Here is a 13,744-nt window from a genome sequence, read left to right on the forward strand (position 1 = left end):
ACGCCAGGCCCGAGCATAGGCATGATGGAATTTGTAGTCTTGTTCGGCTGTCGCCGTAAGGGCATCATGGGAATTGGAGTCTTAGCTCCAACTTACACCACTACTACCGCTAGGCATTATGGGAACGGTAGGCTACTCTGTTCCCAACATGTGCCTAGAGGTGGAAAACGTCATTTATTAAAAGGGCTCGTTATTCAGCGAGTTCCTATTCTTTGAGCAAAGTCTGAGGAATGGATTCTAGTTTATATATATGAAGGGCTCTCACAGAGTTTATAGTTTATATCTATACATCTCCCTATAAAACTATACGTAGAGATATGGTTTGTGTCTATTTTATATATTCATAGACGCAGGAGAGCCGTTTGGCCCAGGCCTCACATTTACATAGGGCCTCAAATTTAGACTTATTTAGACTGTTTTCTCCAAATGAGGTTATCTATACCAGGGCTTCTTAAACTTTTTCCACTTGCAGCCCCGGGTATATAGGTATATAAAATAGGTTTACAAATCAAACATTTACTGATAATAAGTCATAAAGAAATCTTTTATTTTTTCCAAATTTTTCACATCACCCACATTCAGTTACGCGACCCCATATGGAGTCGCGACCCACAGTTTAAGAAGCTTTGATCTATACAGTTGAAGGTACACTGACAAGAATGAAAGAAGAAGACGGACATTCATCGTGCAACTTTATACATTTGCCATGCCACCTGTAGTGCATACTATGAATTAATATCCTCAATATCCTCCAACTGTACTGGACATGTGGCCCTCACTCATATTGGGAATAATAATGCTTGAAGTGTATATAGTGTTCTAAGCACTTCACACCCCTTACAACTGCCTTGCAAGATGGGCTGGTATTATTAACCTCATATTGCACATGAGGGGAGGTAAGGCTGGGTGAGCGTGGTTGCCTACTGAAGAAACTCCAGCAAGCCTTAGCCTGCTTTGCAAGTCTTATAGCCTAATCCTCATACAATTCCAATAGATCTCCAGGCCCCACCTGGAGTTTGGCAACCCTACCTATAGCCTGATCCTCATACAGAAAGCTTCCTCAGAAGTAAACTTTACTGGTTCCCAAGTAACTGCATAAACCACTATACCACCTCTAATTATCACCCTTGGTAAGACTGGTGTTCAAAGTTACACTGCTTTTGGACATTGAGGTTCTGTTTGTTTATTTACTTCATTTATACCCTACTATTCTTCCCAATCGAGACCCAAAGTGGCTTACAACATTCTCCCCTCCCTTCATTTTATTCTCAGAACAACCTGGTGGTTGTTTATTTAATTCATTCATTTTTACCCCACCTTTCTCAACGGAGACCCAAAGCAGCTTACACCATCCTCCTCTCTACCATTTTATCCTGAGAACAACCCTGTGAGGTAGACTAGGCTGAGAGAGTGTGACTGGCCCAAGGTCACCCAGCAAGCTTCCATGCCACGAGTGGGGATTTGAACCTGAGAGTCTTAGATACTAGTCCGACACTCTTAAACTCTACACCACACAGGCAGAATCGAGATTTGAACCGAATTCTAGACTGTCATTCTTAACTGCTAAACTGTGCTTGTTCTCCCATCTAATAACCATGGTTGATAAAATACCAATTCTCCACAAACAGGATTGAGTCCTAGAAAGGGAGAGGAACTCCATCCGATTTCTCCACATTAATTATTTTGCAAATGTCTTATAAAAATCAAAAACGTCTCTCTGACCTTTTGCTGTCACTGCCTCCTTCTCTCGCCTGCCTTCTTACATCTGAATTGGAGGGTCAAATTTGGCCCAAGGGCCGCCAGTAGCTCAGGGTATTCGAAAGTGACAAGGGAGAAGGTTCCTGGGGTTTTAATGGCTGCACAGAAGTTGGAAGGTACAGCTTGGTGTCACGAGAGAGCCTGTGTGGTTGTAGTGGTTGGAGTAGGATCTGGGAGACCTGGGTTGGAATCCTTATGTTCTTATCCCCACTCTACCATGGAAGCTTGCTGGGTGACTTTGAGGCAGTCACATGAAGCTGCCTTCTACTGAATCAGACCCTTGGTCCATCAAAGTCAGTATTGTCTACTCAGACTGGCAGCGGCTCTCCAGGGTCTCATGCAGGGGTCTTTCACATCACCTACTTGCCCAGTCCCTTTAACTGGAGATGCCAGGGATTGAACCTGGGACCTTCTGCATGAAGCTGCCTTCTACTGAATCAGACCGTTGGTCCATCAAAGTCAGTATTGTCTACTCAGACCGGCAGCGGCTCTCCAGGGTCTCATGCAGGGGTCTTTCACATCACCTACTTGCCCAGTCTCTTTAACTGGAGATGCCAGGGATTGAACCTGGGACCTTCTGCATGCCAAGCAGATGCTCTACCACTGAGCCATGGTCCCTACCCTTACTAACATACTTTCAGCCTAACCTACTGTTTTTGCACAGTCAATGTAGTATAATGGTTAGAGTGCACTGGACTACTGGCTCGGGGAGACCCGGGTTCAAATCCCTACTTTGCCATGGAAGCTTGCTGGGTGATTTTTGGTCGGCCACCTACTCTTAGCCTAACTTATCTCACAGGGTCGTTAGGAGGATAAAATGGAGGAGAGGAGAACGATGTAAGCTGCTTTGGGGTTCCATTGGGGGGAAAGCAGGGAATAAATGCGGCAAATAAATAATAAATGTGACTGAAGCGGCATCTGCCAATGTTGGAAAACATTCTCAAGTGCATCATTACAACTTGCAGGTCTACAAATGTGTTTTTATTTAAACCAATTAAAGCAGAAGCTCTCAAGATGCTCTTCATCTCATGCCCATGTGGCCTTACCTCTGTGAAATGGAGCTGCCAGCGGAACCAAGCAACGGAAATATAACAGCATCAGAAGCTCCTTTATACTGGGGTTAGGCCATTAACCCCCGCTAGCCCACACTAGGGTTGCCAGCCTCCAGGTAGTCACAGCACTGGTTTTCGTTTAGGGTTGTAACCTCCAGGTAGTTGGAGTTCTACTATTACAACCGATCTCCAGCAGATAGAGATCAGTTCCCCTGGAGAAAATGGCCGCTTTGGCAATCGGACTCTATGGCATTGAAGTCCCTCCCTTCCCCAAACCCCACCCTCTTCAGGCTCCACCCCAAAAACCCGCCGGTGGCGAAGAGGCTCATGGCAACCCTCGCCCACACTGGCAGTAGTCCATCAGGGCCTCAGGCTGAGAAAGGCCTCTCCCAAAAATGCATATTTTTTAATGGCAATGCCTGGCATTCAATTGGGGACCTTCTGCATATGAAGCATGTGCTCTGCCACTTAGCCAAGGCTCTAATTCACGGGTCCCCGGCCTTTTTGAGCCTGTGGGCACATTTGGAATTCTGACGTGGCATGTTGGGGGCAGCAGTTAGAGATGCCAGCCTCCAGGTGGGACCTTAGGATCTCCTGGAATTACAGCTCATTTCCAGACTACAGAGATCAGTTCTCCTGATGCTTTGGAGGGGGGACTTTATGGCATTGTTGCCCACAAAGGTCCCTGTCCTCCCCAAATCTCCAGTTCCCCAACCTGCTGGCAACCTTACCCCCCCCCATCCTTTGCCAGCCGCCATGGGACACTTGGCAACCCTACGCAGCAACAAAATGGCTGCCCCAGGAGGCGGAGCCAGCCACAAAACGATTGCCGCGGCTTAACTTCAGTAACACAGTGCAGATCGCAGTGCTGTGGTGGCAGCTGGTGTCAAAGCAATGCTGAACAAAATCTGCCCAGCCAATCAGAAGCCTTGCTGGGCAAAAGCCCTACCTGGCCCCACCCACTTCCTAAAAAAACCCACTGGGCAGGCACCAGAAAAGGTGTCGGTGGGCGCCATGGCGCTCATGGGCCCCACGTTGGGGACCCCTGCTCTAATGCAAAGGCCCACCTAAGGATTGTATTTGCTGTTTCAAGTGGCCAAAGCCCTGGGAAAGCCAGTGGATAGACAATCATTTTTCTAATTTGTCATTTATTTCTAACCGCAGCAGTATGAAACCAGGGAGAAAACGGAAGGCTGTCTTGGCCTTAAATAAGAAACCTCTCCCTCTCCCTCCGCTGCATATCGAAGGGTTGTTGCTTTCCAGTCCCAGACTTTACTCCCCCTCCCCACCCCTTAATGAACTGTCTTGTAACATTTTTTTACTTATATGAGTAACGATGCTTCCTTTTCTCTCCCTCTCTGTTGCAGGCACAAACTGCAGTCCCGTTCGGATGGACCCAGATGTAAACCCTCAGGATGAGAAGCAGCATCGAAAAAGTAGGTTGGCCCACCCCGCTCCAGGTGCAAGTTCAACTGCTCAGTCTGCGTCTAAGGGGACTCAGCCCTTGAGGTTCAGGCAGTGGCGCTTAAGGGGTGGAGGGCAGGTGGGTCATGGGGCGGAGCCTGTCTGTGCACACAGCGTCTGGGACAGAGACTGATGGAAGAGCAGAAGCATAAAATAGCTTTGTTTATGGGATATATCATCTTGATCTTGGTCTGCAGTGACACTTCCTTACACTTTTCTATCTCCTTCATAGGAGATAGAGCCATTGTGGTGTAGTGGTTAAGAGTGATGGACTCTAATCTGGTGAACCAGGTTTGTTTCCCCGCTCCTCCACATGAAGCCTGGGGCCAGTCACAGTTCTCTCAGAGCTCTCTCAGCCCCACCTACCTCACAAGGTGTCTGTTGTGGGTGGGGGGAAGGGAAGGTGATTGTAAGCTGCTTTGAGACTCCTTAAAGGTAGAGAAAAGCGGGGTATAAAGCCAAATCCTTCTTTCCTTCTTCCTATCCTCCGGACCCTGCCCTGACCAGCCCAGGCTAGCCTGATCTCATTACAGCTTGGGATCTAAGCTGGGTTTGCCTGGTTAGCGCTTGGATGGGAGACCACCAAAGAAGACCAGGGTTATTATGCAGAGACGGGCAATGGCAAACCACCACTGTTCGCCGCTTGCCTTGAAAACCCCATGACGGGTTGCCATGCATTGGGCGGTGACTTTCCACCACCACCTCTTGATCCTGGCCCTCAGCCAGAGATTCTTCTTCCCTCTCTAGAGCTCTGGAGGAGAAGTCCCTAAAATTATGGAGTTCCACAGGGTCTGTAAAACGGAGCTATTCCGCCAGGCCTATAACCAAGGACAGCCGCAAGAAGATCCATCTTTACTAGCCTCCCCATCCCGCCCCCCACTTTGAATTCGGGGGGGGGGGTGATCTGATGCCATTTATTGCTGTGGCACCTAGGTATAGTTCGGCCATCTGTTTAGGGTTTTAAATGGTTTTTAATGATTATGGTTTTAAGGATGTACTTGATCTATATTGGATGTATTTATATTTTAATTATTGTTAGCCCCCCTGAGCCTGGTTCACTGGGGATGAGGGCGGGTTATAAATTTGAAAAATAAATACATAAATAATAAAATTTCGAGTCAAACCCTCATCTTAGCCTGAGGAACCAGGCCGACGTCAGCAGCTTCATAGAACCAAGGGGAACCCTTGTGTCACCTGATCCCTTGTGATTTCATATTTGCAGGGCTACCTTCTGGCCACTTTTTGCTGTGGTGCAACAGAGAGCTATCGGGAAGTTACCGGGTTGAGGTACCATTTGGCAGGGAAGCAGGGAGAAGGACGATAAATGTTTCAAATTTAAAAAAAGAAATAACGGGTTCCTGGGCCCCAATGCTAGAGCTGCCTCGTGCCCTTATGGGATGTCACTTATACGTTCTGCTTGTGACAGCTGCTGCTCCACCAATCCCGGTTTGCGTGCACCGCACATGTGCAGTTCCTCAAGGAAACATAGTGGTCCCAATGAGCCACACAGAAAAGGGCATTAGGTCAGCCATAGTGGTGGAAGGAGAAAAGGCAGAAACCTGCAGCGTGCATACTGAGAAAACAGGGCTCTCAGAAGTGCACTTCTCCTTTCGGAAGCCTAAAAAGTATTTGCCAAGATTTTGATGTCCAGAAGAGGGTGATTTAGGACAGGCTGGTCAGCACCTATTAGCCCAGCTGTCTCTGGTGAGAAAAGTAACCTCTAGGCAACCAAGCGAGGACAGATTTTATAAACTGAAACAGGATTGGGGTGTGATCCAATCGGACATTCTCCTGTGCAAGCCCCGTTGAAATGAAACACTCTTGATCATTTTCTATGTAGCTTCTGCAGGAGAACTTCCTGTTGGGATGATATCCTTCACTCTTTTTTCAGTTTATTTTCCTTCCAGGTAGTTGACGTGTTAGCCAGGACTAATGCAACAGTGCGTGGGCCCAGAAGAAACTCGTAGGCGAATCACTTTGGCATGTTCCGGCCTGATCGGACACTTCCCTCCGTCCCCAAAGACCCATTCCCCTGTTCTTATTCTTCATGACGGAGGTAAAGCCGTAGTTTATTCAGGGGTCCCCAAGCCTGTTGGGCGTTTTTTGGAATTCTGAGAACAGGAAGGGAGCAGCACAGCAAAGAAGTTGCCATGGCGATGGGCCAGTCATCAAAGGGCTACCATGAGAGGCTGAGGACCAGGTCTAATCGCAAAAAGTTGGGAGGTTCCACAAGACGTTCGGGGATTCCAAGCCAAGCGTCCTATAACGGAGGCCACTGTTTCTAGAGTTTATTCATTTACTTCATTTACAGTCCCATTTCTTAGGCAATAAACAAAGCAGTAACATTGGATTACACCAGTAGAGAAGAATAAAACAACAGTATAATATATCCCATAAACAAAGCAGTTGGGGGGGGGGGGCAAGGAGAAAGGGCTAAAACATTTTCACAATTAAAACCACAACCCTATTCTCAATATAAAAACTGCTCTTTTGCACAACTCTGCTTTACTACATTCCTGTTCCCTTTGTAAAAATGGCTTCCTGGACAATTCCATTTCACACGTTCTGCAGAATACTTTGCTCAAATGAGCACAGTGGGGCCTATGAGGAGAGGTAGTCCTTTAGGGATGCAGGTCCCAGGCCAAGAAAGGCTTTGTGGGTGATCACCTGAATTAACTTGCTTTTCCAGTAATAATGCTGGGTTCAATATACCCCCTGTACTCTTCAGTGAGTCGGCAAGAGTCAATGGCACCCCACCAAATGTGGGAAGAGCAGTGCCCTCCAAGACCTCAGCTATTCCATCAGCATCACGTCCAACTTGTGAGGACTTCGTGCTCCCTGCAGACACAAAGGTGATGCTTCTTGGGTGCTTTTGAACTACCTCCTACTCCAGCAAAGCGGAGGGAAGCCAAGATTGGCTTTGTTTTTTTTGAGGAATGAGATGCTTTGGGGAAGAAGCAAGCGGATGCCAGGAAACGCACCCACGGGTGTGCCACCCATGGGCACCATGTTGGGAATCGCTGTCATAATGCACGCATTCCTTCAGACTATGTCTCTTAGTGAGCCTTTCAAAGAAAAACATGAACACGCTTCCTCTTGCGGGACTTTACGTCTGAGCTATCAAATGACTGAGATCGACACAATTTACTGCCAAGAATTAGCAAAAAAAAAAAGAAAGATTGAAAATAAAACAAACCAAGTTTGGTTTTCACATGCCCCTCATTTTCTGCAAGGCTTAGAGCCCAGCCAGTCAAGAGCCTGAAAAATCTGCGGGTGGGATTTCCTAGCATTTTAAAAAATGGGAGTGCCTGCAGGGGCTCCAGTTTTGATTCAGGATGCAGTGCAAGGAAGTGTGGGGGTTCAGCATCAGAAGGACTTCATTTTATAATGATCTTGCCTGCTATAGGGAAAAAAACGTACCACGTTAATTTCAAAAAGCACAATAATCGTTGTCTTTTTCAGGTACAAGAAGATCTTCGCAAGTCCCACGTAGGTGTTTTGCTTCTTGCTGTCTTTAGATAACCCAACCAAAGTTAAACCTATTGATTATTTAAAATCAATTACTTTAATTAAGGATGCCAACTTTTTGGGGTGTGCCTTCACCATCCAAAGAACATTGGATGGCTTGTTCAGGGCCTTCTTGGTAGGAGCACCACACCGGCAGATTTCCCACTCACAGAAGTTTGCACTGTCCCTTTTGTTAGTCTTTCATCGCCAGTCTGCCGAGACATGACTCTTTTTAAATAGCTTTAGATGCTCCTTAGCCATGTTGCTGTGGGTTTGTCGCTTTGGAACATTGCTTAATTAGAGTAAAACCTGATGGGACAATGATTATATGAGGCTGTGGTGATTTTCTATGTTCCTGCCTGGAGGAGAGAGGGTGTGTCGTCTCTTCCTTCCTGTGGCCTCCTCGCACAGGTCCCAGCTGTCCCACATGGTCTTGTAACGAGACAGTTAGAGCAGCACCCTCTTCCTCCTGTGCATCAGGTGGTAGGAGGAAAGGTCACACCTCCACGGCATCTGCCACCCCAACCCCTGACTAGCAGCTACCCAGCTAAGTCCCAGAGGAGTGCCTGGTGGCCGAGGCTGCCTTATTCCAGCAGTCTACCAGTCAGGGAGGCCTAAACCTGCACGACCTGACACTTCGCAGCAGCAATGAAGCACCTACATAATAGTTTTCCTTGCCCTTTCCTTGCCACAGCTGTTCTTTAAGCCAAAATGCATACCTTCCTGCCCACAGCGTTCAAAGGCACTTTACCTGTGATGTTTGAGGACGATCACAGCAAAGCGGGGGGGGGGGGGGAACACATGGAAAGTCGACCATTAGGGAACAATGTCATATGGATATTCCAAAAAAAGAAAAGAAAAAAAGAAATCCCACTAGTGGACAGGAAACCAAAGCAAAACTTTTGTGCGGAAGCAGCCCATCTCTGCCAGTTTCTGAAAGGCAAATGGCAGTCCAGTACAGCCTCTGGTTGCACTGAGGGGGTGCACTGAGGATTTTCATTGGGAAGAGTTGAACCCTGTGCTGTTTTGAACTCCCTGAGCTGCTGTTCCCATTTTAAATGGGAATTTTAAAATGTAAAAAGCAGCAGGAGGTTTAGCTCCACAATTCAATGGGGATAAGCTAATTACCTTGTAAATGGGCAGTGTCAAGCTGTTTTGAATACAGTCCCTACATGATGAAATATGGTATTTATCCTGCTCAGGAAATTTAGACCAAACATATAAAGCATGCTAAACGGTGACAGCTGCCAAAAATGGCAGCCATGTGTTTAGCTCAGCCTCCTGTGACATCCAGTAGAACTCACCTGTTTCCTAACATCATGCCTATTCTGCATTCCCCCCTCTCCCTGAGTGACGTAGAGAAGGAAACACAGAATGGCACAAAGTCAGAACACAAATAAGTGCATGGTGAAATTAGACCCACAGCTTCCATTTTCTGCAACAGTTGCGTGTTAGGCTTGACACATGTGCTTAGTTTGCCCCTTATTCTCAGGCAACAGAATAATTTTTCCATCAGACAGGAAATACCATGTTACCAGAGCCTGTGAAATGAGTGACATGAGAGCATTCACCCCCCAAGAAAATAATGTGTGAATTGATCCCTGGTTTTCAAACATTCAGGCCATGCAAAACATATATTTCCTCTCTCTTTCTCAACAGGAGATGAATTTGAAGGCCCACCTGCTTCCATTAAGCCCCTCTGTCCTGCCAAACCCTCACCCAGTTTCCTAGAGCTTCCATCTACTCAGTGGAAGCCTAGCCCAGGCCTTCCATATACTCAGACGGCTAGGATAGGGAAAGGAAAGAGACATTTCTGTAAGTGATGGAAATCCTGTTTTATTTCATGTGTAAATCTAGTCAGGTATCCTGGAAGCTGTAACCTGGTGGTGGCCAGCATTTTTTGGTGATTGTGCCACAAGCCAAATTCAATGTGTGAGGTGCATTCGGGGCGGTAAACATCTGATACTGATTGGCTGTGCCACTGTGATGCCACAGAATGCCAGTTGCTCAGGGAATGTAGTAGTTTGTAATCCAACTTCTAGGAGGGATAGGGAAATTGTCTGTTTGGATGGTGTTTCCACCTTGACACAAGAAATGGAGACTGGGAAGATGTCATAGGAAGTTCAGAGACAGGGAGAAGCAAAAAGACCGAAGGAAGAGTTGTTTGACAGTGGAATCAGCTACCTAGGGAGGTGGTGAGCTCCCCCTCACTGGCAGTCTTTAAGCAGAGGCTGGACAAGCACTTGACAGGGATGCTCTAGGGTGATCCTGCATTGAGCAGGGGGTTGGACTGGATGGCCTGTATGGCCCCTTCCAACTCTATGATTCTGTTATTCTAAGAGTAGAGAGCAAACAATAGATGGAGGAACCTGAAGAAAGGGCAGGTTGGTAGATACCCATCACTGCGTCAGATTCAGACACTAAAGGCCCTCCTGTGGCTGCCTCCCACTGACAGAACTTCCTGCCACTGCAAAGGTCTGTGTACCTTTTGGGATTAGCTGCAAGGCCTTCCTGTTTGGGCCAGTCTTCAGAGTTCAGGATTAAGCTGGGTTTGCTCAAACAGGGAGCTCTTGCTCTGCATCCCCTCCCCCAACTGCATCAGTTTCAAATTGGCCTTTCACATTGCCGTGCCAGCTGTCTGTCTTCTGGGTTTTCCCCAATCTTTGCTCTGCATTTTCCCAAAACCTGCTTACAGGAAATCATTCCTGAAAGAGCATGCCCAAAGTGGGTTTGAGAGAAGTGTAGATGGGAAGGTGTGGATTTCTACACCTCCCTGCCCATATCCAGTTTCATTTCTCCTGCTGTCTCCCATTCCCCATCCACCCCCATACATCAGTGAGCTTTTTGTCTTAAAAAAGTAGCAGATATATTGCTGTAGTGTCCTAACACTACAGCAATATTCCTACTAAAACAAACAAACACCTAGCAAAAAGCCTGCCAGGAGCAAAGAATCATAGAATCATAGAGTTGGAAGGGATCACCAGGGTCATCTAGTCCAACCCCCTGCACAATGCAGGAAATTCACAACTAAGTGCAGGAAATTCACAACTAAGGAGGGGAAATAGTGGGCATGAGCAGAATATCCCTTTGCAGAAGCTATATTGCAGCAATAAGATCAAAATGGAGAATCAATTCCATGTGGAAGCACCCTTGGAAAGGGTGGGAAAACGCAAGGGAATTGGATGTAATCTCCATCTTGTGATTCTGGTTCCTGTTGTGTTGCCCACTTGGGCCATGGCTCAGTGGCAGATCATCTGCTTGGCGTGCAGAAGATCCCAAGCTCATTCTCTGGCATTTCCAATTAAAACTACCAGGCAGCAGGTGATGTGAAAGACCTCTGCCTGGGACCCTGGAGAGCCGCTGCCAGTCTGCGTAGACAATACTTGATAGACCAATGGTCTGATTCAGTATAAGGCAGCTTCATGTGTTCATTAGTTAAGGGACTAAGGCTCAGTGGTAGAGTGTCCACATTGCATGCAGAAAGTCCCAGGCTCAGTCCCCAACCTCTCCAGTCAAAAGGATCAGGATGGAGGTGATGGGAAAGACCTCCACCTTAGACCCTGGAGACAAAAAAGGAAAAAAAGACACCAGGTGACAGCTTTGTGGTCTTGTTGCAGCAGCACACCTCAATTGCTGTGGAAAGGGTCAGCACAAAGGAACTCTGATCTCCCTGATGAAGCTTATATAGCAAAACATGTAGGGGCTTTACAAGACAATAAAGCTGTCCCCCCTTTTTGGTTTGCTGACAGGTGGCTAGTTAGCCCAAGTGGATGATACTGACGTTGTTGGTCTAAGGGTCCCATTCAGTATAAGGCTGCTTCATAAGCTTACCAGGTCCCTCCTCTCCTCCAGCGGGAGGTTTTTGGGGTGGAGGTGAGGTGCGATCGCGCGCAGCTGCGCCGACGCGATCACGGCATTTCTGGTTTACACCCGGAAGTGCTGCATCGCAACAGGGCCTTTACTACTCAAACTGAAAGTTTGAGTGGTAAAAGGCCCATTGCAATGCGGCACTTCTGGGTGTGAAACGCTTCGCAAGGGGCCGTTTACCACTCAAACTCCCAGTCTGAGTGGTAAAAGGCCCCTTGCGATTCATTTACACCTAGAAGTACCACATCGCAAGGGGCCTTTTACCACTCAAACTGGGAGTTTGAGTGGTAAACGGCCCCTTGCGATGCAGCGCTTCCAGGTGTAAACCGTAAGTGATGTGGCGCCTCGGGCAGGTGCAGATGCACACTTTGCCCGCCGACCCTCAGCTGATTTGCGGGCAGCCAGGTGGATTGGTGGGGGTTTGCCCGCCATCACCTGGCACTTGCCAACCCTACTGCTTCATGTGTGTTCAGAGTCTGGGGGAAGGGCAAGGCTATAGATCCGTGTAAGCAAAATCTAGCAAGCCAACGCATGCTCGTTATCTCCTTTCCCTCCCCAGCACCTGAGCACCAGCCTCAGGAATGCTTCGGCCTCCTCGAGTGCATGCACAACAACATCCAGGTGCAGACAAAGATTGCCCAGGCACAGCTGTCACTCCTCGAGGACATGCGAGAGACCATGAACGTCCTCCTCTCCCGGCAGGAGCGGCAAAGCCACGAGGCTGCGGGGCAGTCAGAGCAGCCCTCCCCAAAGGGATCGGCCTCCTCGCCCCGACCCCTCAGCTAACAGCACGCGCCAGAGACCTCCTCCTTCCGACTCAGAAGCCCTCACCATCTGCCCAGAGTAGCTGTGCCTGCATAGCGCATTCCGTGACGACACAAGGTCTTTGTGTATTACTTACGGCTGCAGAATTTGGGTTACTGTGCCAGCCAGGAATGCTGTGGGATGTGGAGTGAGATGGAACTTGAAAATAAAAACAAACAGTTATACTTTCTGCAGTATGATCCCCCTCCCTTTTGCACCAGTCTGATATACGGAACATTGTAGAAGAGGGGAAGACATCCTAAAAGGTCCTTTAGTCAATTCTGCTTGCCTAATGTGAGATTCTTAATACACGGTTGGTTGTAAATAAAGGTTTAGCGGTAGTTTCTATTCTGCAGCTTTCCTAATAGGCAAAGTCAGTTCTTACAACATTCCTTGATATTTAGCCTAACAACAAGATCTGCGAGGTAGGCTAGGTTGTGCAGAAGTGACTTTTCCAAGTGTATCTGGTGAGGCCCTGGATGGCCCAGGCTAGCCGTCAGATCTTGGAAGCTACACAGGGTTGGCCCTGGTTAGTATTTGGATGGGAGACCACCAAGGGTTTGTCCAGGGTTGCTACATGGAGACAGGTGATGGCAAAACACCCTGGCCTTGAAATTCCTACAGGATCACCATCAGTTGACTGCCACTTGATGGCACTTTCCACCACCACCATCTGTTGAGGGCTTATACCCGAGCAGCAATCTGAATTTGCATCTCCCTTGTAAAACCACAATTAACTAGTAATTTCTTTGTATTCTTATATGTGCATGGAGAACAGAGCAATCAGCAGCTATTGGCCACAGCGCCTAAAGAGAAAACCAGATGGTGGTGACAGATTTGCACTGGGGCAGTAGAAAAACTGGCCATCCAAGACAGACTATACAGCAGCAGCCCAAATTCCCTTTTTTACACAAGCCCTGATTCTTTTCCAGTTTTGTATTGAGTATGGCTAACATAACTGTAGAGCCACAAATGATGATGACAGGGGTAAGTGCAAGGGCTGAGATCCATCCAAGATCACGTGTTCTCTTTTGTTCCCATCTCCCCCTTTCTGATCAACCAAACAAAACTTCTTGACAGGAGCAGCAATACATAGAAGAAGAGTTGGTTTTTATATGCCGGCTTTCTCTGCCACTTAAGGGAGAATCAAACCGGCTTACGATCACCTTCCCTTCCCCTCCCCACAATGGACACCCTGTGAGGTAGGTGGGGCTGAGAGAGCTGTGACTAACCCAAGGTCACCCAGCTGGCTTCATGTGTAGGCGTGGGGAAACAAATCCAATTCACCAGAT

At 47.7% G+C, this 13,744-nt stretch overlaps 1 protein-coding gene across 1 annotated transcript; it reads left to right on the forward strand.

Annotated features, from left to right (window-relative positions):
• Positions 1-24: 24 nt before the first annotated feature.
• TSACC (TSSK6 activating cochaperone) lies at positions 25-12,434 on the forward strand. Its single transcript, XM_056853443.1, has 5 exons — positions 25-127; positions 4,178-4,246; positions 7,737-7,763; positions 9,441-9,596; positions 12,208-12,434. The coding sequence occupies exons 1-5, from the start codon at positions 25-27 to the stop codon at positions 12,432-12,434; spliced, it is 582 nt and encodes a 193-aa protein (XP_056709421.1).
• The last annotated feature ends 1,310 nt before the right edge of the window (positions 12,435-13,744 follow it).

The sequence above is a fragment of the Euleptes europaea genome, chromosome 7 (genome assembly GCF_029931775.1).
Source record: "Euleptes europaea isolate rEulEur1 chromosome 7, rEulEur1.hap1, whole genome shotgun sequence".
Classification (NCBI taxonomy): domain Eukaryota; kingdom Metazoa; phylum Chordata; class Lepidosauria; order Squamata; family Sphaerodactylidae; genus Euleptes; species Euleptes europaea.

Coding starts and splice junctions, on each gene's coding strand:
- TSACC (XM_056853443.1), top strand. CDS start 25: ATGGAATTTGTAGTCTTGTTCGGCTGTCGCCGTAAGGGCATCATGGGA. Junction 128..4,177: donor CGCTAGGCATTATGGGAACG/GTAGGCTACTCT, acceptor TCTCTGTTGCAG/GCACAAACTGCAGTCCCGTT. Junction 4,247..7,736: donor TGAGAAGCAGCATCGAAAAA/GTAGGTTGGCCC, acceptor TGTCTTTTTCAG/GTACAAGAAGATCTTCGCAA.